This window comes from Saimiri boliviensis, chromosome 3 (assembly GCF_048565385.1).
Source record: "Saimiri boliviensis isolate mSaiBol1 chromosome 3, mSaiBol1.pri, whole genome shotgun sequence".
NCBI lineage: Eukaryota > Metazoa > Chordata > Mammalia > Primates > Cebidae > Saimiri > Saimiri boliviensis.
The window spans coordinates 166,994,089-167,017,223 of NC_133451.1; the positions used below are offsets into that span (position 1 = coordinate 166,994,089).

At 38.7% G+C, this 23,135-nt stretch overlaps 1 protein-coding gene across 2 annotated transcripts in view; it reads left to right on the forward strand.

Annotated features, from left to right (window-relative positions):
• Nucleotides 1–23,135, forward strand: part of TNIP3 (TNFAIP3 interacting protein 3) — a 109,941-nt gene that overhangs the window by 40,362 nt on the left and 46,444 nt on the right. For both annotated transcript variants that reach the window (XM_010346716.2, XM_010346714.2), the window contains exon 3: nucleotides 9,674–9,794. In XM_010346716.2, coding sequence (XP_010345018.1) covers nucleotides 9,674–9,794 — 121 coding nt within the window. The remainder of the gene's footprint in view (nucleotides 1–9,673; nucleotides 9,795–23,135) is intronic.

Below are 23,135 nucleotides of genomic sequence, written 5' to 3' on the forward strand. Positions count from 1 at the left end.
AAATTCAAATAAATAAAAACTAACCTTAATGATAGCATGCAGTACTAAAATAACAACAACAACAAGAAGGAAGCTTCCCTCTGTTGACCCATAATGCTATTAAGCTATGTTCTTTCTGTGTCCCTGTCAGAGAGTAAATTTTGTGTAATCCTCAACTTTGGAGTAAATGGCAGTGAGAGTAAAAGTGTTTGATCCTCTTCTTAGATGTGTCTTTTTTCTCTACTAGCGTCCTGGGTCCCTGGATAGAAGACCGTATCTTAGCATAACTTGGTCTTCCAGGCTTACACCACCCATGAAATCTAAGGTGGCATCATTTTTTTTTTCTTTTTGAGCTTTTATTAAGAGACTCTCTGAGAGTTTATTAGGGAAGTATTGAGCTCAACACTTCTGAACTCCAGGATACCTCCAGAGCCCTGCTCACTGACATGGACATTCTATAGTCTGTAGCAGACAGGTATGTCCCTGTTACCTCACTCAGCTGTTAAGCCTTTGTCAGCCTTTTTTCCCAGAGGTGGATGTACTGAGGCTGAGAAGGAAAGACATAATATGAATAATGTAGATAGAGTGCATCTGAAGAAGACAGGGGACCAGCTGGCTCAGGACTTTTCAATGGGAGCTTCTCCTCTTTCAACATTACCTTGTATTTTTTGACTTCAGATCTAGTTGTTCTTGTCAATTTACTATCTTGTCAGATACTTAATAATCACTCTGAGGCTCTGAAAAATAAAATGATTAGCAGGTTAAACCCATCTCTGCCTTCTTGGGGTTTGTAATCCAAAGGATATAAAATGCAAGTAAACATGCCTGGCAAAAAGGCCAAGATACGCGTGTATCAGAATATCTTCTGTTAAAACACTGTGTTTTCGCTGGGCGTGGTGGCTCACGCCTGTAATCCAAGCACTTTGGAGGCCAAAGTGGGCGGATCACCTGAGGTTGGGAGTTCAAGACCAGCCTGACCAACATGGTGAAACCCTGTCTTAAAAAACAACAACAACAACAAAACACTGTGTTTTCAAAAGCTCTATATTCTGTTTTAACCTATCACTCTGTTTTGTGAATGAGATTTTGTCACTCATGAAGAGCAGTCCCAAGAAGAAGGCCAAACCTATGTCAGCAGGATGCCTGTAGGAGGATGTGGTTTCTACAGAACTCTGTTCACTCCTTACCTCTCACGGGGCTTGCACCAGCACCTGCAGCCGCACTCTATCTCTGCTCCAAACTGGCTCCTCTGCCTGCACGGTCCTCCTGGGCACGGCCACAAGAGGTTTGGATCAGGTTTGCGGTATCAGTACGGTGACCTGGCACATCACAAAAGCAGAGAGGAAATAAACAGGGAGTCAGCCAAGAATGCAGATTGAGGGTATTAATGGAGCCCAGGTTTATAAGAAACATCTCCCCACCCCATTCTCTGGGCTTTCATTTCAGACATGCAAACACAATTCTTCGACATCTATTTACATTTTTAAACCACATAGCCTTGGGTAAAACTTTAGAAATGTTCCTTCTTGTCCGAGGACAATGCTACTTTCAAAATTCTCTGAGCAAACCCTTTCTATTCTGCTATGCTCTTAAGACACAACTGTTAATATTTCCAATTACTAAAATAATTAAGACACCTGAACTCAGTCACCTAAAACACACATACGCGGGGTAATTTATGGGTTACTTCTTTCTTCCCAGAATCACCAGGAGCATACTTACAGTACTAATCATAATAACAAAAAGTAAAACCTAAAAATTGCTGTTTGATTAGCATCTTTTACACAACACTTCTCATTCTGGGTCACCCAGATTCCTGATATTTAAATATCTGGAAGCGTTTCCATTATAGAATAATCTACTATCAATTCTTCCTTTTCTCATATTTGCAAATGAGCTTTGTTCTCCGGGGTCTTTCCTGAAAATAATGGTTTATGACATAGATCAAAGCAGAAAATGTGACCTCGGCTATGGACTGGGAAGAAATGTGGCATTTGAGGTGGGTGAGTCTGTAGGGGAAGAAGGAATGCTAACGTCTTAAATTCTTGTCCTGGCTTTGCTGTCTATCACTTAGCCCCACTGAGCCTCATTATTTTGTTACCTAAATGCGGGAGGCCAATTAAACCATTTTCAAGTTATTTCTAAGACTGTGGTTATCTTTTTTTCTATTGAATGTAATTATTTTCCTCTAGGATTTATATTACTTAACAATACTAATGAGGCAACCAAACCATGTAATCATGAAAACCAAGTCTGGTGGTTTGGGGTTGCCTGCTCACCAGGCATCATTAGTGACAACTCGAAATTCCATGGTCTTAAAGTACTGATATCCAGGGATGTTAATGTATAATATACAAAATATGTAAAACATGATGCTCATGCAAACATAAAATGAACCCATGTCCAAGATTTTATTCAATGCAATAATTAATGAGGTATCCTGAAATATAAGGCAGCTCATTCCAGGAGTATTTGAGGAGCTGGGTATTTATAGGCAATTTAGTAGAGAAATGTTAGAATAACATGATTAGATACAGAACTGCCATACAAGGCAATAAACCATAACCTTTTAGATTATCTTCTCTACTAGACAGGATTCTACAAGTTAACAGTAGTTAGGCTCTAATCAACTAGTAAATTTTAAATAAGCAAACGTTCGATGAGCTCATTAAACAATGGTATTCAAAAACATATTGCACACTTTAGATAATTTTTTGGAGACTTTTGTACTGGAGACCTTTGAACAAGTAACAAAAATATGAGGGTTCCAAATATACCTAAAAATCATTGATCTCTTTCTGTGTCCTCTCTTGTTGCTCACAGAAATTATGGGGCAGATTGTTATTTCCCAATGCTAGTCTGGGAAAAACAGCTCATAATAATATGCAACTTAGCGGAAAATTTTTTTGAAGTTTTACTGTCAAATTGGTGAAACCTGCTATCCTACTGATAAAATATAATTCATATTAAAATCATTTCTATTTAATTTCTTTTTTTTTTTTTTTTTGAGAGGGAGTTTCACTCTTCTTACCCAGGCTGGAGTACAATGGCGCGATCTCGGCTCACCGCAACCTCCGCCTCCTGGGTTCAGGCAATTCTCCTGCCTCAGCCTCCTGAGTAGCTGAGGATTTCAGGCACACGCCACCATGCCCAGCAAATTTTTTGTATTTTTAGTAGAGACGGGGTTTCACCATGTTGACCGGGATGGTCTCGATCTCTTGACCTCGTGATCCATCCACCTCAGCCTCCCAAAGTGCTGGGATTACAGGCTCGAGCCACTGCGCCCGGATCTATTTCTATTTAATTTCTATATTGATTTATTCTTGTGAGTGAAGAGCAGGAGGGAAGGATAGCAAGGAAGATTTCTTTCCATGTAAATTTAAAATAAGCTATGAAGAAGCCAAGACCCAACAGGTATTTACTGAATTTCATTTCTTTCTGTCACCCTCACCTCAAACTCTTAGCCTAATAATATTGCCTTCATAATTCTCTGTTCATTTATAATTTAGTAAAAATGCCCCCTTAAATCAAGATTTTAGTAATAGTATTTGGCTCAAAGAGTCATTTCTGAATTTTTATAGTTCCTGCATGGTTAAGAAAAAAAAGAAAGAAACCATATTAAAAGTATATTCTTATACCAAAAAAGCAGTCACTTTTGAAAGTAGCTAAAGTTGGATCCGGGCTTTTAAGCTTTTGAGAGGTCCAGAACTTGCTAGAGACCCTATCTTCAGGAAGAGATGATAAACACATAGCACACATATCATTTCGTATTTAATTTCATTGAATTCCATTCATTGACCCTGGTCAAAAAGATAAAAGGGAGACCTGACCCCTATATCTTATCTCCCAAGCCTCTTTGAACATCTGACTTTACAAATCAGCTATATTTCAGTTGGAGGACCCTATAAGTTGTTTTCTTTAGCACAACAGCAGAAATGCCTGTCAAAATGGAAAACCTAAAACACATTCTTTGGAAATAACACATGGTCCTGCTGTATTAACAATGCTTTGCTAACTAGGATCTCAGATGTAGAGTAAAAAGTCACCGGCTTCAGCATGAATTCTTACCCTGCTCTCCGTGAGTCAAGTGAACTGGGAGAAGGTGCTTAACCTCACTGATGCTCAAGCTTTCCATCTGAAAAATATGCGTGATTAAAAGGTAGGGTCGAAAGGAGAGACCATTGGAGCCATAACTCTCAATCAATTGAGCAGATTCTGGGAACAGATTCCAAGGTGGGCACAACTATGTACCCACAGAACTAATGCAAGGATTATGTAGGATCTGTTCTATTGATGTTTAAAAGATTGGTAGGGTGTTTTCTGTTTGTTGGTTTGTTTGTTTTACCTTAATGCAAACCTCAGGTCATAGTGTTATATTAAGAGCACAACACCGTTGGATGCAATTATTAAGTGATCTAAATAGAAAAGGGGAATTTTTCAACTTTAATTCTGCCTTTCATTTCTCAGAATGTTGAGCTTTATAGGAAAAAAATGATATTTGATAAGCACTTTCTTTTGTGAACTAAATCTAGGTCAAATTGAAATTTATGAAACAATAAATTTCACTAATTCAAAAGAGAATACAAAATATTTTCATGTATAAATTCTTACATCAATTAAAGAATAATCTAAAAGTTTTCCTAAGAATGCTGTGAAACCCAAGTATGTGACATAATTCTCTTTTATTTAAAGTGTGACCAAACTTTTTGAGTATATTTTGAACCCAATGAACATTTTTTGTGCTTTTCTTTTCTTTATGGTGGTATACTAAATTTATGACTCCTACTTTCCAAACTCGTTTGTTAGAACATTTGGTAACTATTCCAGACCCTGAGAATAACAACAATAGTATCAGTCACTGAGCATCTATGGCGTGCCTGGCATTGTGCTGAGCATTGTACATATGGCATCACTAATCCTACTGACAGCCTCACAGTGTTACATTGTTTTCCCCTGTTTACAAAGCAGACCAATAAGGTTCATAGAAGCTAAAAGACATATACTAGGTCCCACTGCTATATTCAACTCTAAAAGTGTGTTTATTCTACTGCATCACAATGCTTCTTTCAGAAGCTTTGTATGTAAGTTCTGAGGCATATTCATAATAGTGACAACGTCTGTCATATTGGCAATAAGAAAAGACAGTGAGTGCAAGTCCTTACTGTGCTGTCATCCCTGGAGCTCCACTCCTCCTCTGTCCTTTCAGTTCCTAGCTGGATTCCTGAGTGCTCGAAACCTACCCCTCCCACAGTGGTCACACCTGGCACCCACTCTCTCCATAGGTGTGATCAAAGTCCCCCATGTCTGGTCACCACCATATGGTTCTCTTTTTCTTTGCTGCCACTTCTCTTCCTGTAGTGGCCAAAGTCAGTGAAGTTGTAGTCACCACTCTGAGTCTCACTGTGCACCAAGCTCAGACACCCAATATCCTCATGAGGGCCCATCCCTCTTTGATTGTGGTCTTGACAGGTGTGTACTGAACCAGGCTCACGTGAGAGGACACAGGGCCCCAGCTCTGAGGCTGAACCTTCACCAGTCTGTCCAAATGAAAAGGGAACAGTAACTGCTGGCTTCTAAAGTGCTCACCACTGAAATTGAAACAGTTTGAAAGTCATCACTGCCTGTGATTTTTTTCTGTGAAAAGTTAGTGCCTTGCAATAGTGGATACTCAATTGTTGTTTAGTATTGAAGAACACATATGATACAAGTAAAAAAGAACAAAGCAGCCATGAAGGCAATACCAGCTGAGCTTGAGTGTCCATTCTGAAGCTGCTGCTAGTGTTTCCTTGCTTACTGATTTATGTTTCAACTTTATCAGTCCCATGAGTTTGAGGTTGTTTACCTATATTTTAGGTAACCATGTAATTTATTGGTTAGATTTTAGTTAATAACTAGGTATTTTGAGATAAATCTCATCATGGAGTCATATTTATTCAATAACAAATTCTTATTGACGTCCTACTATGTGCTGAGACAGAGCAGTGAATAAAGACAGATGAAGGCCTTTCTTCTTTCCTGGGACACATATGGGGCAAGGGAGGAAAACAGCAAACAAATAAGAAATGAAAACAATAAAAAAAAATTCAAAGAAGAAAATAAAACAGAATTAAGGGAGAATAGTGATGGGGCTGAGAAAGCTAATTCAGATGGGGTAGTCTACAGAGGCTTTCGTGATGAAATGATACTTGAGCCAGCACTGAATGAAACAGGAGAGTAAGTTTTGTGGAGGAAGAGCAGATGCCAAGGCCTGGAGTGTGGGAACTGCTTGGCATGTTCCATAAGGTTTGATGAGGCAAACGTATCTGGAAGAAAAAGAGCAGAAAGGAAGACAGTAGAAGGTCAGATTACAAAGAAAGAAAACGAGATCATCTGAGGACTTGGAGATCATAACGGGTTTTATCTCCAAATGACCCTGTCTGGGATTGAAGTGGCTCAGTAACTTGTTTGTCACAAAGGGATGTGGTACCAGAAAGTCCTGTGACATCTTGGCAGGCAAGTCTGGTTCCGAATAGATCCAAAAGCTGCTTCAGCAGCTTAACATTTAGATGAGTCCAATTCTGTTGCTACTTGGGGATCTAATTAACCTGAAGGATTTAAGGCAGTTACTAAACAAATTGTGTGACTTTCCTCCTCACAGGTTTCTGGGAAACCTTGAAGATAGGTCCAAACTCAATGTTACGCATATGCGACCTTTTGCACTGTGAAGGATTTACCATAGACCCAGTAGTCCATATTTTACAATGGGATCATAAATGGCACATGATGTACAGACATTTCACAGCCTGAAAGAAATAATATAAATGTGAAAGTCAGCTGGGCATGGTGGCTCACACCTGTAATCCCAGCAATTTGAGAGGCCAAGGTGGGAGGATCACCTGAAGTCTGGAGTTCGAGACCAGCCTGGCCAACATGGCAAAACCCATCTCTACTAAAAATACAAAAAATTAGCCAGGCATGGTTGGGGGGCGGGGGCAGGGACAAAGGTTGCAGTGAGCCAAGATTGTGCCATTGCACTTCAGCCTGGGCAACAAGAGCCAAACTCCATCTCAAAAAAATATAAGATAAAATAAAAAATAAAATAAAAATATGAAAGTCAGTTATAGGTGATGGGGAGGAAGGCAGCAATTCACACTGCCACGTGTGAACCTATGCAAAAATCTTGCATGTTCTTCACATGTACCCCAAAACCTAAAATGCAATTTAAAAAAAAGGGAAGACTTAGGAAGATGGCGCCACCCATGGAGGGCAGGCTGGTGCTGGGAAGCAGGAGGTGTCTATGAAGTTGCCCCAGAACCTTGTTGCTAAAGCAGTACCTCTCAAGGTGTAGAGCTCAGTGCAGAGGAAGTGTGTCCTGTTCTTCCTCTATATGTAGTGTCTTTTAAAAAAAATCTCAACTATGACAACAGGCACCAGGAACCAAAGGTTAGCCCTATGCTTAGATCAAAGCCTTAGAGGCTGTGCAGCAAGGATCTACCCATGTAGGAGGAACCCAAGGGAAAGGAGAAGGTGGTGGGGGGATCAGAGCTGAATTTTGCACCTGCTGAGTGCCCTTCAGACTTTAAGAAGAGGCAGTCTTGTCTTTAAGCACACTCTCAATTATCATCTTAACCTTTTAACTAATCTGTGCTTCAGTTTCCTCAGCTGTAAAAGGAGAACAAGAATAAATCCTGTGTCATGAGGTTGTTGTGAAAATTGAAAGAGTGAACACGGATAAAGCACTTAGAACAATAAAAAAAAAAAGAAAGTCAAGGTACATATATAGGGATTTTTGATTATAGATAACAGAAACCAAGCAAAGCTAGCTTTAAAAAATAATGAGAGAGAATTCATTATAATGACATGAAGTGGGTTCACAGAATCCAAAGGTTGGAAGGTAGTCAGGCCTTAGAAGGGGCTAATTCTGAACTGGAAAATTGTCAGGGCTCTCTCTGTCTCTCAACTCCGCATTTCTCTACCCATATGCTTCATTCTAAGCTGCCTCCTCACACAGAATAGAATCCCACTGGTCAAACTGGGATCAGTTGTTTACTCTTGGCCCAATCAGTTATAAAAGGTAAGTTCAAGTCATATCAATAGAAACATGGCTGTCAGAACCTCCTCTTGCAAGCCACCCTCAACGAAAGTGGTGGATTGAGCAGACAACCCTAGCAACCTCTGCCATACAAGGCATTTGATTAGGCCATTCATCTACTTATTTATTTGGAGACAACATCGAGAAGTACTCTTGCAAGAACTCCTCCAAGGGGTTATTTTCAGATGGGGTGAGATACGATGAAGCAGGCCATATATATATATATATATATATATATATATATATATATATATATATATACAATGTAAGAAAAAAAATCACACGATTAATGCATTTTTTTCTTGTGAGTTGTGTTTTTAATGAGAAAATTTCTCCATCATACCAACGTGGTATAAAGCAGTAGTCCCCAGTCTTTTTGGCACCAGGCACTGGTTTCAGGAAAGATAGTTTTTCTACAGTCTGGGGCGGGGGTAGGATAGTTCCAAGCACATTACATTTATTGTGCACCATATTGGTTTTATTACATTGTAATATGTAATGAAATAATTATACAACTCACCATAATGTAGAATCAGTGGGAGCCCTGAGCATGTTTTCCTGCAGCTATAGGGTCCCTTCTGGGGGTGATGGGAGACAGTGACAGGTCATCAGACATTAGATTCTCATAAGGAGCATGCAGCTTAGATCCCTCACAGGCACAGTTCACAATAAGGTCACACAACCTAGACCCCTCGCATGTGCAGTTCACAACAGGGTTTGTGCTCCTGTGAGAAACTAAAGCCACCACTAATTTGACAGGAGGTAGAGCTCAGGCGGTAATGTGAGCGATGGGGAGGGGCTGTAAATACAAACGAAACTTGGCTCACTTGCCTGCCTCTCACCTCCGGCTGTGTGGCCCAGTTCCTAACAAACCCCAGACTGGTAATGGGGGTTGGGGACCCCTGCTATAAAGGAAAAATAAAAATTTGATTTCAGTAGGAAGCTCTGGTTTAAATCTCGGTGTTATCAGCTAATGGTCATGTGACTGTGAGCAACTCCCTCTGGGAAGCAGCTGGACTAGATTCTCCTTAAGGGGGCTTCCAGAAACTCTTCAGCTGTAATGTATTATTTCCATTTGGTGGCAAGTAGCTTCTTAGGGATTTGTTTTCAGGTTAATTGAAGACAAACAACAAAAACGGTTGAGACAGTCTATAGAATTCTACAGATCTGAGTTTGATCTTGGCCCTTTCAATGCTTCACAGTTTGACTTGACTTAAGTTAGTAAGTTAGTTAACTTCCTAAACACAAGTTTGCTTGCCTGTCAAATGCAGGGGATAGTAACTACTTTAATAGTTTGCTGTACACACTGAACAAGAAAAGGCACGAAAGAACCTGGCTCCCTGAGTGTTCAATTCAATTCTTGCCATTGTTCTCAGACTGTGAAAATTCCTAAACTTTTCCCTATCTTGCTTTGTAAGTGAAAATTAAACTCGAATGCTCTTTCAGAGTGCTCTCATGGCATGGACTAACGAAAACACACTGAGATTGGAGTTTGGGAGATCATAGAGAAGTATCATACACAAATAACACCTCCATGTATAAACTCGCTCTACGCCTGAATAATTTTTAATTACCTTTGTATAAAGTGACTTTCCAATGTCTTTCCCATGTCTTTCTGGGCAGATGTGAAAGCATAGAGCTGGACAAAAAAATCCAGGATCTGATTGAGAGAAATGCTTCTCCTCATGCAAAAGGGGTCACCCCAGAGGCCATGCCCACTCACAGAAATCTATGTTCTCCAAAGGTAAGAAAGCACCTTTTTTCTCCTTATCTCAGTTATCCTTCAACAGCTTATTCACCAAGAAGAATTTGCAGGGACACTCCCCAAGTCATTTACAGTCAGTCGTGTACTTCCTTGTCAGCTGAGAGGATAAAGTGAAGCAGTGTAAAACTTCTCTCACACAGTCACTTCCTGTTACTAAAGAAAGTCTTCAGCAGAAGAATTTGCTGGCACTTTCCAGTTTAAAGTGTCCAGGCAGCTGTGACTACAAGGTGAGGAGCTCATGCTACTAGAAAGAATGTTTATGGCAGGGGCAACTCTTTTCTGGGAAGAAATAATCCGTTTTGAGTAAACCCATTCAAATTGGGTTACCAAAATCAGCATAAACCATGTCGATGATTTTTTGTAGTTGTTTTTGTTTTATTTTGTATTTTTGTAAGATAAAACAAGGTTTCACTGATTAAAGGAGTTATTTGACTTTGAACTTCCACTTGTTTCAGGATATTTGTCTATGGTGCTTTATATAAGCAAATCAAGGGTAAGCTCAAGCTAGGAATTTTACAGATGACTTTCTAGACATGCATCCTATGACAACATGCACTCTTAAACTCTGTAGTCCTCTCAATTAAACACTATCTTTCATGATTCTTACTAATATATATATATACACACACATACATATATATATATATATATATATATATATATATATATAAAATTAGTATGTTTGAGAACATGGTTGGCATTTTAAAAAGTAATTTATACTTCTGCTTAAAAATAACATTAGTTCTTCTTTCTAAAGAAGTTCATTCTCAGTGTAGAAAATGTATATGGATAAACACAGAAAACAATAAAAATCGTCCAGAGACAGATTCACTGTATAGATAATGGAGCTTGGCTTCTGTAAACATTTACTTTTATAACTAATTTGCATCCATAAATTTGTTTCTTTTTTCTTTTAAAGGAAATCCCAGAATTGTATAGGCCTCAAGCCGCACTAACATGGATCTGGCTTTGAAACTACCAGTAGGCTCACCACGTATAGAGAGCATCTTTCAGCATTTGGAATATCTCTGTGTTTTACCCATACACATGTATACTTACCTCTTTTCACTTAATATGCTGTGGATACTCCTACACCTCTTTCTTTCATTCATGTCATGAATGGTGTTGTGTTCTTTCTGTATTTAGGCACTTTTTCCTGTTTAAAAACTTACTTCTTCATGAACAGGTTTTCTTTATTTCAGAGTTACAGATGAATGTGTACTAATGGTTAAGAGACCAAAGAAGGCCTCTTTCTTTCATTTTCTCATTCTGTTCTCATCCCAACTCCAAGCTCTCACATATACACCTCTGACTCCCAACTAGAAATGTATTCCTTCATGGAAATGTGTGCTTTTTCTAGCTACATTCTTGTCTAACCCCAGAAATAAATTTAATGGTCTTAATTTTAATTTCTTCTCATACCCTCATCCTCATATCCTCTCATTACCATCCTCTAAGACCCATTTGATCATGACTGATCTTCCTTACAATTCTGTTCATTTGTCTTCTTGGTCCTTCCTTCCGTGATAACCTATTCTACATCCTTATTACCATCCTTTTAGATACAGGTTCTGCCTCCTTCTGGGACTTCACTGAAACTTGTGTGTCTCTCTCTTTAAGCTACTGATTCTCCTATGACTTCATTGAGGAAATGTGTTCATTCTCCTACACTTCACACTTCCAGGCAAAGGTCAGCAGATTCTTAGCTGATGTTTTCTATTTTCTTCATGAAGTGTGAGGTAAAGACATCTACAGAGACTGAGAGGGTAGGGGGTGAGACCCAAGGCTTAAGGAAATTGGGGAAGATATGAAATGACTGTTGGAAGGCAGGGAGACAGAAAAGATAAGTGAAACTAAAATAAATTGCACAGTACTAGTGAGGACCGAGTTGAGCTTGAAAACCACCACTGTATGATAAGACCAATCATTTAATAGTGTGGAGGTTCCTATATCTTCAATATCTCCATCGCCTCTCACCAACTTAAAATATGTACAATTCTCCTTCACTTCAAACATGTATGAAACCCTATCTTCTTTTATGGGTAATGTTTGAATTCACTCTTACACAGCATAGCCAAGCTCATTGATCACAGCATCCAAAACCTTCCCACTCCTATCACACCATTAATAACCTCTATCTGGATAAATCCAATGGTCGTTTTGCATTTTACCTTTCTCTTGTCTTCTCTTTTGCATCTGATGCTATTTAGTTATTCAATTTTCTTAAAATGTCTTACTCCATTGACATCTATAGTATGAATCCCTGGACATCCTTACCATCCCTCCCCACTTTTTTATCCCTCTGGTTTCTCCTTCTTACTCACCTTCACTGGCTTCCCTTATATCACCTGCTTGTGCTATATTAGTGTTTCTCAGGAATCTGTCCCAGGCTCATTAAACTACAAAATATATGACGATGACTCCAGACACATGTACTTCCTAAACATGGAGTGTTTTTTTTACCTGTACTCTCTTTCCTCTTAGTACTTCCTGAGTGAATTCAATATATTTCCTGCTGTATCTGCTTGTTATCTCTCCCCGCCACCACCACACACACACTTTCTATACTGGCGAATGAATCACTAGGTGCCCAGTCATCCAAATTTGCGGGAATCCCTCAGGGCCACCATGCTGCACGACTCAGGTGGCACCATTCACAGAGTACTGCCATCTTTCCTTCACTCTGGACCTTCCCTAAGGGTCTCCTTTAATCTGCTTTTATTACATCTCTGGACTTTTTTCGTTTTTCTTCATTCTAACAACATAGATCTTACTAATGTACTTAAGACCTAAAAGTGCTTAAAACTTAAAAATAGATCTCTTTACAATCTCTTTACAATAGATCTCTACAATGATGTAGAATTCAATTCTACATCATTGAATTCAAATGTCTTTGCATCATCTACACAGTCCTTCAAAATACAGCTTCTGTCACATTTAGAACCAAACATTAGAAGAAGGATATAATACTTGGGGTAAACACGTATTGGGTTAAATGTTTTATTTTGTTTGATGTCTGCAACAACACTTAAATATGACTGTCTTTACCCACATTTTCCAAATGAGAAAATTAAAACTCATAGAAATTTTAAAACGTTGCCTAAATTCACAAACTTGTATCAGGATAGAAAGCCAAGCTTGTGCATATTTTTCTTATAGTGTTTCAGTGTCTTCTATATATTCTGCTACTTTCCAAAGTGCGCCCGGTGTACCAGCTTCCTGTAAGCCTTTGACAAACCATGAAGTTTCCTGTGCTATCATTTCACATGCTGTTTACTCTTTCTGGAAATCCTTGCTTCCTTGCCCATTTGATGAGCTGCCTTTTTGTACCAGTTCGAACTTTCTTGTTTTGAAACCTTTTCATCCTCTCTAGTCCCACATAGTGTTACTCAGTCCCCTCCTTGCTTTGCCCTACATCTTTATTTTCTTTCTATGTCATTTATAGACTTTATCATTTTGCTTTTGTAATCACTTACATATTGATGTGTTTTCTTTCATATAGATTATGAGAGATTCATGGCTTTTTTGAGGATGGGGTGTAAAGTGTTCCATGAAGGTCTAAAGTATCACAACATAGAATTTTCTAGAAATCACCAGTAGTAAACAACTTGTTTGGTTTCATGAGACCTGCTAACACGGAACACACAATCAATTTACCTTATAATTCCTCTACAAATAATTCTGAGTCTGCAGGGGAATATCAAATGTATACTCATAAGTTTAATCTCTCAGTTCTTGTATGGAAGCTACCATTTGGTCCTGCCCTTCTTGGTGTCGTGAAGTTATTGACTGCCAAAAGTTTTCAGATGCTCAAACTGTCCTTGCTTCTCAAAGTTTGCTATACCACTCTCAGGAGCACCATTGGTTACCACTCACTGTGTCAAGTGTGCTCAGTGTGGAATATGTCTTCAAGAACTCAAATGCAACCAAACACTATTGCTCTTGCAACTGAGGTGGAGAGACTTCTTTTCCAACTTTAGCTTGCATGTCCAGTGTTTGCCAGAGGGTCACAGTCCTTTCAGTTTGTCATTGTTTGAGTTTTAGCTGCTGTCTATTGAGTGCCTACTCTCGGCCAGCATTTTGCACAGTACTTCCATTGATTAGCCCATTTCATCTTTAACCCTCTACAGATGGGGAAACTGGAGTTCAATGAGGTTAAACAATTTTCTCATGATCGTACAGCTAATGAGATTTAGATTCTGGACCTAAACTGAAATCTGTCTAATGAAAACAATTGCCCTGTACTTCCTAGAATTAATTTCCCCCCCCTCACATCAGAGTTATTTGAAAACTAGGCCAGAGCTCTGGCTGGTGTCAGGAACAATGCGGTCATCAGACTAACTCCTCTTTGAGCTTGAAGCACCACACTTGGATCAAGCCACTGTGACTTGATTCTTAACCAGGGTAAATTCTCCCAGAACAGCCCCCAGGAGTCTCCCATCTTCATCCCAATAGACCACTGGCATAACCTCCTCAATTGTCCTCTGCAGGTATTTCAAATAACTGATTCTTTTAGTAAACGTGGCTTAGATTCTAGGTGGAATCTCTGCTGAGCTGCTATTTACACAATAGCACTCTGCAGAAAGAAATCTTATATTCAGAACAAAACAAAGACCTTCACATTTTTGCTGTGATATTGATAGAAAGGAAAAAAATATAAGAAAATTTCTATTTAGTTAAGACAAGAGTGAGCCAATCATAGGGACTGTAGAAGGCTTCTCTTGTTTTCACACTGAATGAAGTTAGCGTAAGAACAATAAGGTAGATTCCCTTTCCAGGAGCAGGCAATTAGTTTCTTTATGACTTTGTGGGATGTGAAGGGTGTGACTGAATGAAAGAGATATGATTTAATGAACAAGCCTAAGACGTATGTCAAGTTCCCTTTCTGATCAACTACTATTGCCAAGAATATGTAAGGAAGAGGAATTACCATAAGAGAAATGAACAAACTGACTCATGCTTTGAGGAAACAGAAAATTGCTATCGATGAATATGAGGAAGTCCATGAGCATAAAAGTAGGCTTTTATATTCTGGGAGAGTTGAAGAAGTAGAAAGTTAGTGATCGAAGGTCATTTAAAGTCTTGCAGGCAAAGGATAAATAATTGCCTAAGTGAGAATGACATTAAGATTCCAAAATGAATGTTAAATGAAAGTTATATATAGCCAGGTTATAGCCCAAGTACTGTGTGAAAATAATGTATGAACCTGAAGTTATATATCTTCAAACACAGAAGAAAGCACCCTATTGGGTGCTTGAAATGTATTTCTTGGATAAACAAATACAGTTCCAATAATGCTTGGAAACAAGGCTGAAACCTGGGAGTGAAAGGGAAAAGTGCCAAATTTTAAGCAGACTTGCCAGAACTGAATTTATCTAAAAGTCCCATCCTGTCTTTGGATTTTATTGCTTCTGACTTTAACTTAGACCCAGAACTACAAACGGGCTTTTAATGACTTAAGGGAGGAACTCTCAGTGGGTGGAGACAAATTCTAGACCTGGACACTCTTCCCAAGGTAAAAAGCCTCCAGAAATTGCTTTAGTTGGTTATGAGATTGGTATGTACTTACAACACTTCAAAAGATTATGAAGGAAAAACTTCTTGCAAACTACCGTAAATTGACACGTTTTCCGTAACCACACTGTTGAAAAAAAAAAATCTAGTTTTCCTTTTCTTATTTCCCTTTTTTGAAAGCTGTTAGTTATTTTTTATCAAAATCTTGTTTTCTCATCTGTACAATGGGTTGTGATAATCATACAAAGTAAGTAAAAGTGCACTCTGTATATGTAAAGTGCTAAACCAACACAACACTATCATCATTATCATCATCATCATCTTCATCTTCATCATCACAACGCTAGTAGGATGAACTTGAGCCTCAAAATTTTCTTTAATTGTTTTCTCATACAATTACTGACTCTCTTGGAATCTCATTATCTAATTTCAAATGTTGTAGCTGTTGAATGTTTTGTTCTATTTTTTCTGCTAGAAAAAAAAGTTTCATTGTTGTGTGAAAATCTGTTTAGCTTTCATTGAGAAACCTTTGGATAGCTGGCTGAAAAGCCCTGCGTGCAAGTTCTCAGGCAGTGAGGAGCCTGCCAGTTCAGCTGCTGCACCTTATGGCATTTGAAGCTCATTACTGGCAATATGGGTGAAGTCATTTAAATGAGCCATGTAACTTTCTATTGTCTGTAAAGTTTGGATATTAATGTTTAGTCTTCTGATTCTGAAAATATTATAAACCCTTCAAATTAAACAGATTAGTGGATAAATAGGCCAGATTATATTTCCCAACATATCAGCATAGAGTTAATTTGATTCCATAGTTAATTTATGACATATTTCTCCTTCCATTCATTACAGGGATTTTTAAAGGATTCCAGTGTACATGAATATCAGGTATACATCCAGATACGGAGCACTTGTGCATGTGACCAGCTTGAACTCTGCTTTCTAATAAAGCACACTACCAGGCAACCCAGGAAAACAGAGACACTGGTCTGTAAACTAAAATTGGACCCTAAGACAGAATAATTAAAACTCATAAAAATTAAGGGAGAGAAAAGCTTTCCCTAACTTTTGAAAGCCACCCACCTGTTGGGAAAGACAGAAGTGGTGCAATAGGTATATAAACTGAGGCTCCATTCTTGTTGGTAAATCAGACACACTTTGAGTAGGATGCTTTCTATTTACTCAGACATCATCTGTTCTATCACTGAGAGAATTCCACAAAAGAGGGAGTTACAGAAAATTGAAAGATGCAGATTGTCTTTTGTAAGACATAGGAAGTAGGTAGAGGAGGATTCTCTTTGCCTCAATGAACACAACAGTCTTGGCAGCTCCAGTTTGGGTCACCAGGGTGGGCAGGGGAGCAAACAACAACACTGGAGGGCTTCGTGGAGGAAGCTACAAAGACTTGAAGGGAAAAGTGGCATCTGTGTGGAAATTATAAATATTGATTAAAAGAATATAAGCCTTCCTAGAAACCTGCAAAGAGAAGAAAGGGAACTTGAGGTCTCAAGGTTTCTACTGAAAGGACACTTAAAGCCAAAGGTATTATGCTTACTTTTGGAAATATCACTCCACCTTTGTCTTTTTCCAGACTTGCATGACTTCAGCAAGTAAATTTGAAGAAGTTTTGAATAGGTATTCCTTTTAATGTAAGAAGAAGAACAGCATAATCCTGTGCATTAAGAAATGTGTAAACACATGACAATGTTAAAGAAGCAAAATATTGGGCTTGAGAGATACCATCAATAACCTGTTTATAAGAGTTGTTTAGCAAATGTGTTCATTATGTTATTGATCTATTTAGCTTTGTGACAAGATATGGATGTCTCCTTGGGACATCTCAACCCAAGCTGGATTTTGGAATCTAATGTATCAATAAGCCTTCTTTCTCAAATAAGCCTTCTTATTTCTAGTTTGATTGAAAATATTTTTGAATAGACATGGGAACAGTACTAGCAAAATGGACACTGTACACTCTTGCTGAAGAATGTTCACATCTTTCCAATGTCCACCTTCTAGATGAAATCTAACAAAAACTCTTTTGTTATACTTAAAATTCTGGGGTACATGTGCAGAACGTGCAGGTTTGTTACATAGATATATACGTGCCATGGTGGTTTGCTGCATCCATCAACCTATCATCTACATTAGTTATTTCTCCTAATGCTGCCCCTCACCTAGCACCCCCACCCCTGACAGACCCCAGTGTGTGATGTTCCCCTTCCTGTGTTCATGTGTTCTTATTGTTCAACTCCCACTTATGAGTGAGAACATGTGATGTTGTTTTCTGTTCTTGTGTTAGTTTGCTGAGAATGGTTTCCAGTTCATCCATGTCCCTGCAAAGGACATGAATTCATCCATTTTATGGCTGCATAGTATTCCATGGTGTATATGTGCCACATTTTCTTTATCCAGCCTATCATTGATGGGCATTGGGGTTGGTTCCAAGTCTTTGCTATTGTAAATAGTGCCTCAATAAACATACATGTGCATGTGTCTCTATAGTAGAATGATTTATAACTCTTTGGGTATCTACCCAGTAATGCGATTACTGAGTCAAATGGCATTTCTGGTTCTAGATTCTTGATAATCGCCACGCTGTCTTCCACAATGGTTGAACTAATTTACACTCCTACCAACAGTGTAAAAGCATTCCTATTTCTCCACATCCTATCCAGCATCTGTTTTTTTCCTGACATTTTTATGATCACTGTAATAACTGATGTCAGATAGTATCTCATTGTGGTTTTGATTTGCATTTCTCTAATGACCAGTGATGATGAGCTTTCTTTCATATGTTTGTTGGCTGCATAAATGTCTTCTTTTGAAAAGTGTCTGTTCATATCCTTTGCCCAGTTTTTGATGGGGTTGTTCGTTTTTATCTTGTAAATTTGTTTATGTTCTTTGTAGATTCTGGATATTAGCGTTTTGTCAGATGGATAGACTGCAAGAATTTTCTCCCGTTTGGCTGGTTGCTTGTTCACTCTGATGATAGTCTCTTTTGCTGTACAGAAGCTCTTTAGTTTAATTATATCCCATTTGTCTGTTTTGGCTTTTGTTGCCATTGCTTTTGGTGTTTTAGTCATGAAGTCTCTGCCCATGCCTATGTCCTGAATGGTATCACCTAGGTTTTCTTCTAGAGTTTTTATGGTTTTAGGTCTTACATTTAAGTGTTTAATCTATCTTGAGTTAATTTTTTGTATAAGGTGTCAGGAGGAAGTCCAGTTTCAGTTTTCTGGATATGACTAGCCAGTTTTCTCAACACCATTTATTAAATAGGGAATCATTTCCCCATTGCTTGTTTTGGTCAGGTTTGTCAAAGATCAGATGGTTGTAGATGTGTGGTGTTATTTCTGAGGCCTCTGTTCTGTCCATTCATATATACATCTGATTTGGTACTAGTACCATGCTGTTTTGGTTACTGTAGCCGTGTAGCATAGTTTGAAATCAGGTAACGTGATGACTCCAGCTTTGTCATTTTTTTCTTAGGATTCTCTTGGCTATGCAGGCTGTGTTTTGGTTCCATATGAAATTTAAAGTAGTTTTTCTAATTCTGTGAAGAAACTCAATGGTAGCTTGATGGGGTAGCATTGAATCTCTAAATTACTTTGGGCAATATGGCCATTTTCACAATGGATTCTTCCTATCCATGAGCATGGAATATTTTTCCATTTGTATGTGTCCTCTTATTTCCTTGAGCAGTGGTTTGTAATTTTCCTTGAAGAAGTCCTTCATGTCCCTTATAAGTGGTATTCCTAGGTATTTAATTCTCTTTGTAGCAATTGTTAATGGGTATTCACTCAAGATTTGGCTCTCTGTTTGTCTATTATTGGTGTATAGAAATGTTTGTGGGTTTTGCACATTGATTTTGTATCCTGAGACTTTGCTGAAGTTGCTTATCAGCTTAAGGAGATTTTGATCTGAAACAATGGGGTTTTCTAAATACACAGTCATGACATCTGCAAACAGAGACAATTTGGCTTCCTCTTTTCCTATTTGAATACACTTTATTTCTTTCTCTTGCCTGATTGCCCTGGCCAGAATTTCCAATACTATGTTGAATAGGAGTGGTGGGAGAGGGCATTCTTGTCTCCTGCCAGTTTGCAAAGGGACTGCTTCCAGGTTTTACTCATTCAGTAGGATATTGGCTGTGGGTTTGTCATAAATAGCTTTTATAATTTTGAGATACATTCCATCCATGCCTAGTTTAATTGAGAGTTTTTAGCATGAAGGGGTGTTGAATTTTGTCAAAAGCCTTACCTACATCTATTGAGATAATCACGTGGTTTTTGTAACTGGTTCTGTTGATGTAATGGATGCGTTTATTGGTTTGCATATGTTGAACCACACTTGCATCCCAAGGATGAAGCTGACTTGATTGTGGTGGATAAGCTTTTTGATGTGTTGCTGGATTCAGTTTGCCAGTATTTTATTGAGGATTTTTGCATCAATGTTCATCAGGGATATTGGCCCGAAATGTTCTTTTTTAGTTGTGGCTCTGCCGGGTTTTGGTATCAGGATGATGCTGACCTCATAAAATGAGTTAGGGAGGATTCCCTCTTTTTCTATTTTTTGAAATAAATTCAGGAGGAAAATACCTGCTCCTCTTTGTACCTCTGGTAGAATTTGGCTGTGAATCCTTCTGGTGTTGGGCTTTTTTGGTGGGTAGACTATTAATTACTACCTCAATTTCAGAACTTGTTATTGATCTATTCAGGGATTCAACTTCTTCCTGGTTTTTACTTGGGAGGGTGTATGTGTCCAGGAATTTATCCATTTCTTTTAGTTTTTCTAGTCTATTTGCATAGAGGTGTTCATAGTATTCTCTGATGGTAGTTTGTATTTCTGTGGAATCAGTGGTGATATCCCTTTTATCATTTTTTATTTCATATATGTGATTCTTCTCTCCTTTCTTCTTTATCAGTCTGGCTAGTGGTCTATCTATTTTGTTGACCTTTTCAAAAAAAACCAACTCCTGGATTCACTGATTTTTTGATGAGTTTTTTGTGTCTCTGTCTCCTTCAGTTCTGCTTTGCTCTTAATTATTTCTTGTCTTATGCTAGCTTTTGAATGTTTTACTCTTGCTTCTCTAGTTCTTTTAATTGTGCTGTTAGGGTGTCAATCTTAGATCTTTCTGCTCTTTCTTGTGGGCATTTAGTGCTATGAATTTCCTTGTAGACGCTCCTTTAAGTGTGTCTCAGAGATTATGGTACATTCTGTCTTTGTTCTCATTGGTTTCAAATAACTTCTTTATTTCTGCCTCCGTTTCATCATTTATCCAGAGTCATTCAGAAGTAGGTTGTTCAGCTTCTATGTTGTCGTACAGTTTTTAGTGAGTTTTTAAATTCTGAGTTCTAATTTGATTGCACTGTGGTATGAGAGACTGTTTGTTACGATTTCCATCCTTTTGCATTTGCTGAGGAATGTTTTTCTTCCGATTATGTGGTCAATTTTAGAATAAGTGTGATGTGGTGCCAAGAAGAATGTATATTCTGTTGATTTGTGGTGGAGAGTTCTGCAGATGGCTCTTAGGCCCAATTGGTCCTGAGTTGAGTTCAAGTCCTAAACATACTTGTTAATGTTCTGTCTCATTGATCTGTCTAATATTGACAGTGGGGTATTAAAGTCTCCCACCATTATTGTGTGACAGTCTAAGTCTCTTTGTAGTTCTCTAAGAACTTACTTTATGAATCTGGATGCTCCTGTATTGGATGAATATATATTTAGGATAGTTGGCTCTTCTTGTTGCATTGATCACTTTACCATTATGTAATGCCCTTATTTGTCTCTTTTGATCTTTACCGGTTTAAAGTCTGTTTTATTAGAGACTAGGATTGCAACCCCTGTTTTTTTCTTGTTGTTGTTGTTTTTTCTTTGCATTTATTTGGTAAGTATTCTTCCATCCCTTTATTTTGAACCTATGTGTGTCTTTGCACATGAGATGGATCTCCTGAATATAGCACACCAACAGTCTTGGCTCTTAATTGAATTTGCCAGTCTGTGTCTTTTAACTGGGGTATTTAGTCTGCTTACATTAATGTTAATATTATTATGTGTGAATTTGATCCTGTCATTGTGGTGCTAGCTCATTATTTTGCACATTGGTCAATGCAGTTTCCTTATAGTGTCGCTAGTCTTTAATTTTGTATGTTTTTGCAGTGGCCGGTACCGGTTTTCCTTTCCATATTTAGTGCTTCCTTCAGGAGCTCTTGTAAGGCTGGCCTGGTGGTGACAAACTCTCTCAGCATTTGCTTTTCTGTAAAGGATTTTATTTCTCCTTCACTTATAAAGCTTAGTTTTCCTGGATATGAAATTCTGGGCTGAAAATTGTTTTCTTTAAAAATCTTAAATATTGCCCCCTACTCTCTTCCGGCTTGTATGGTTTCTGCAGAGAGATCCACTTTGAGTCTGATGGGCTTCCCTTTGTGGGTAACCCGACCTTTTTCTCTGGCTGCCCTTAACATTTTTTCCTTCATTTTAACCTTGGTGAATCTGACGATTATGTGTCTTGGGGTTGTTCTTCTCAAGGTGTATCTTTGTGGTGTTCTTTGTATTTCCTGAATTTGAATGTTGGCCTATCTTGCTAGGTTGGGGAAGTTCTCCTGGATTAAGTGTGTTTTCCAAATCTATTCCATTCTCCTTGTCTCTTTCAGGTACACCAGTGGAATGTAGGTTTGGTCTTTTCACATAGTCCCACATTTCTTGGAGGCTTTCTTCATTTTTTTTTTTCCATTGTTTTTTTTTCTAATCCTGTCTTCACACTTTTAGTCATTATGTTGCTCTTCAATCATGCATATCCTTTCTTCTGCTTGACCAATCTGGCTATGAAACTTGGGTATGCTTCATGAAATAATGAAGTTCTCATGCTATGTTTTTTAGCTCCATCAGGTCATTTATGTTCTTCTCTAAACTGATTTTTCTAGTTAGCAATTCATCTAACCTTTCTTCAAGGCTCTTAGGTTTTTTGCATTGGGTTAGAACATACTCCTTTAACTTGGAGGAGTTTTTTATTACCCACCTTCTTTCTGCAGCCACTTCTGCAATTATTCAAACTTATTCTCTGTCCAGTTTTGTTTCTTTGCTAGTGAGAAGTGGTGATCCTTTGGAAGAGAAAAGGCACCCTGGTTTTTGGAATTTTCAACCTTTTTGTGCTGATTTCTTCCCATCTTCGTGGCTTTATCTACCTTTGGTTTTTGATGTTGGTGGCCTTCAGATGGGGTCTCAGAGTGGACTTCCTTTTTGCTGATGTTGATGATATTCCTTTGTGTTTGTTAGCTTTCCTTCTAACAGTCAGGACCCTCTGCTCCAGATCTGCTGGAGTTTGCTGGATGTTCACTCCAGACTCTGTTTGCTTGGTATCACCAGCAGAGACTGCAGAACAGCAAAGACAGCTGCCTTTTCCTTCCTCTGGAAGTTTCATTCCAGAGGGGCACCTGCCAGGTGCCAACCACAGCTGTCCTGTGTGAGGTGTCTGTCAGCCCCTTCTGGGAGGTATCTCCCAATCAGGAGACAGACACAGGGATCAGGGACCTACTTGAGGAGGCAGTCTGACCCTTAGCAGAGCCTGAACACTGTGTTGCTCTTTTCAGAGCCATCAGGCAGGGATGTTTAAGTCTGCTGAAGCTGCGCCTACAGCTACGCCTTCCTTCAGGTGCTCTGTCCCTTGTAGATTGGGGTTTTATCTATAAGCCCCTGACTGGAGCTGCTGCCTTTTTTTTCAGAGATGCCCTGCCCAGAGAGGAGGAATCTAGAGAGGCAGTCTGGCCACAGCAGCCTTGCTGAGCTGTGGTGGATTCCACCCAGTTTGAT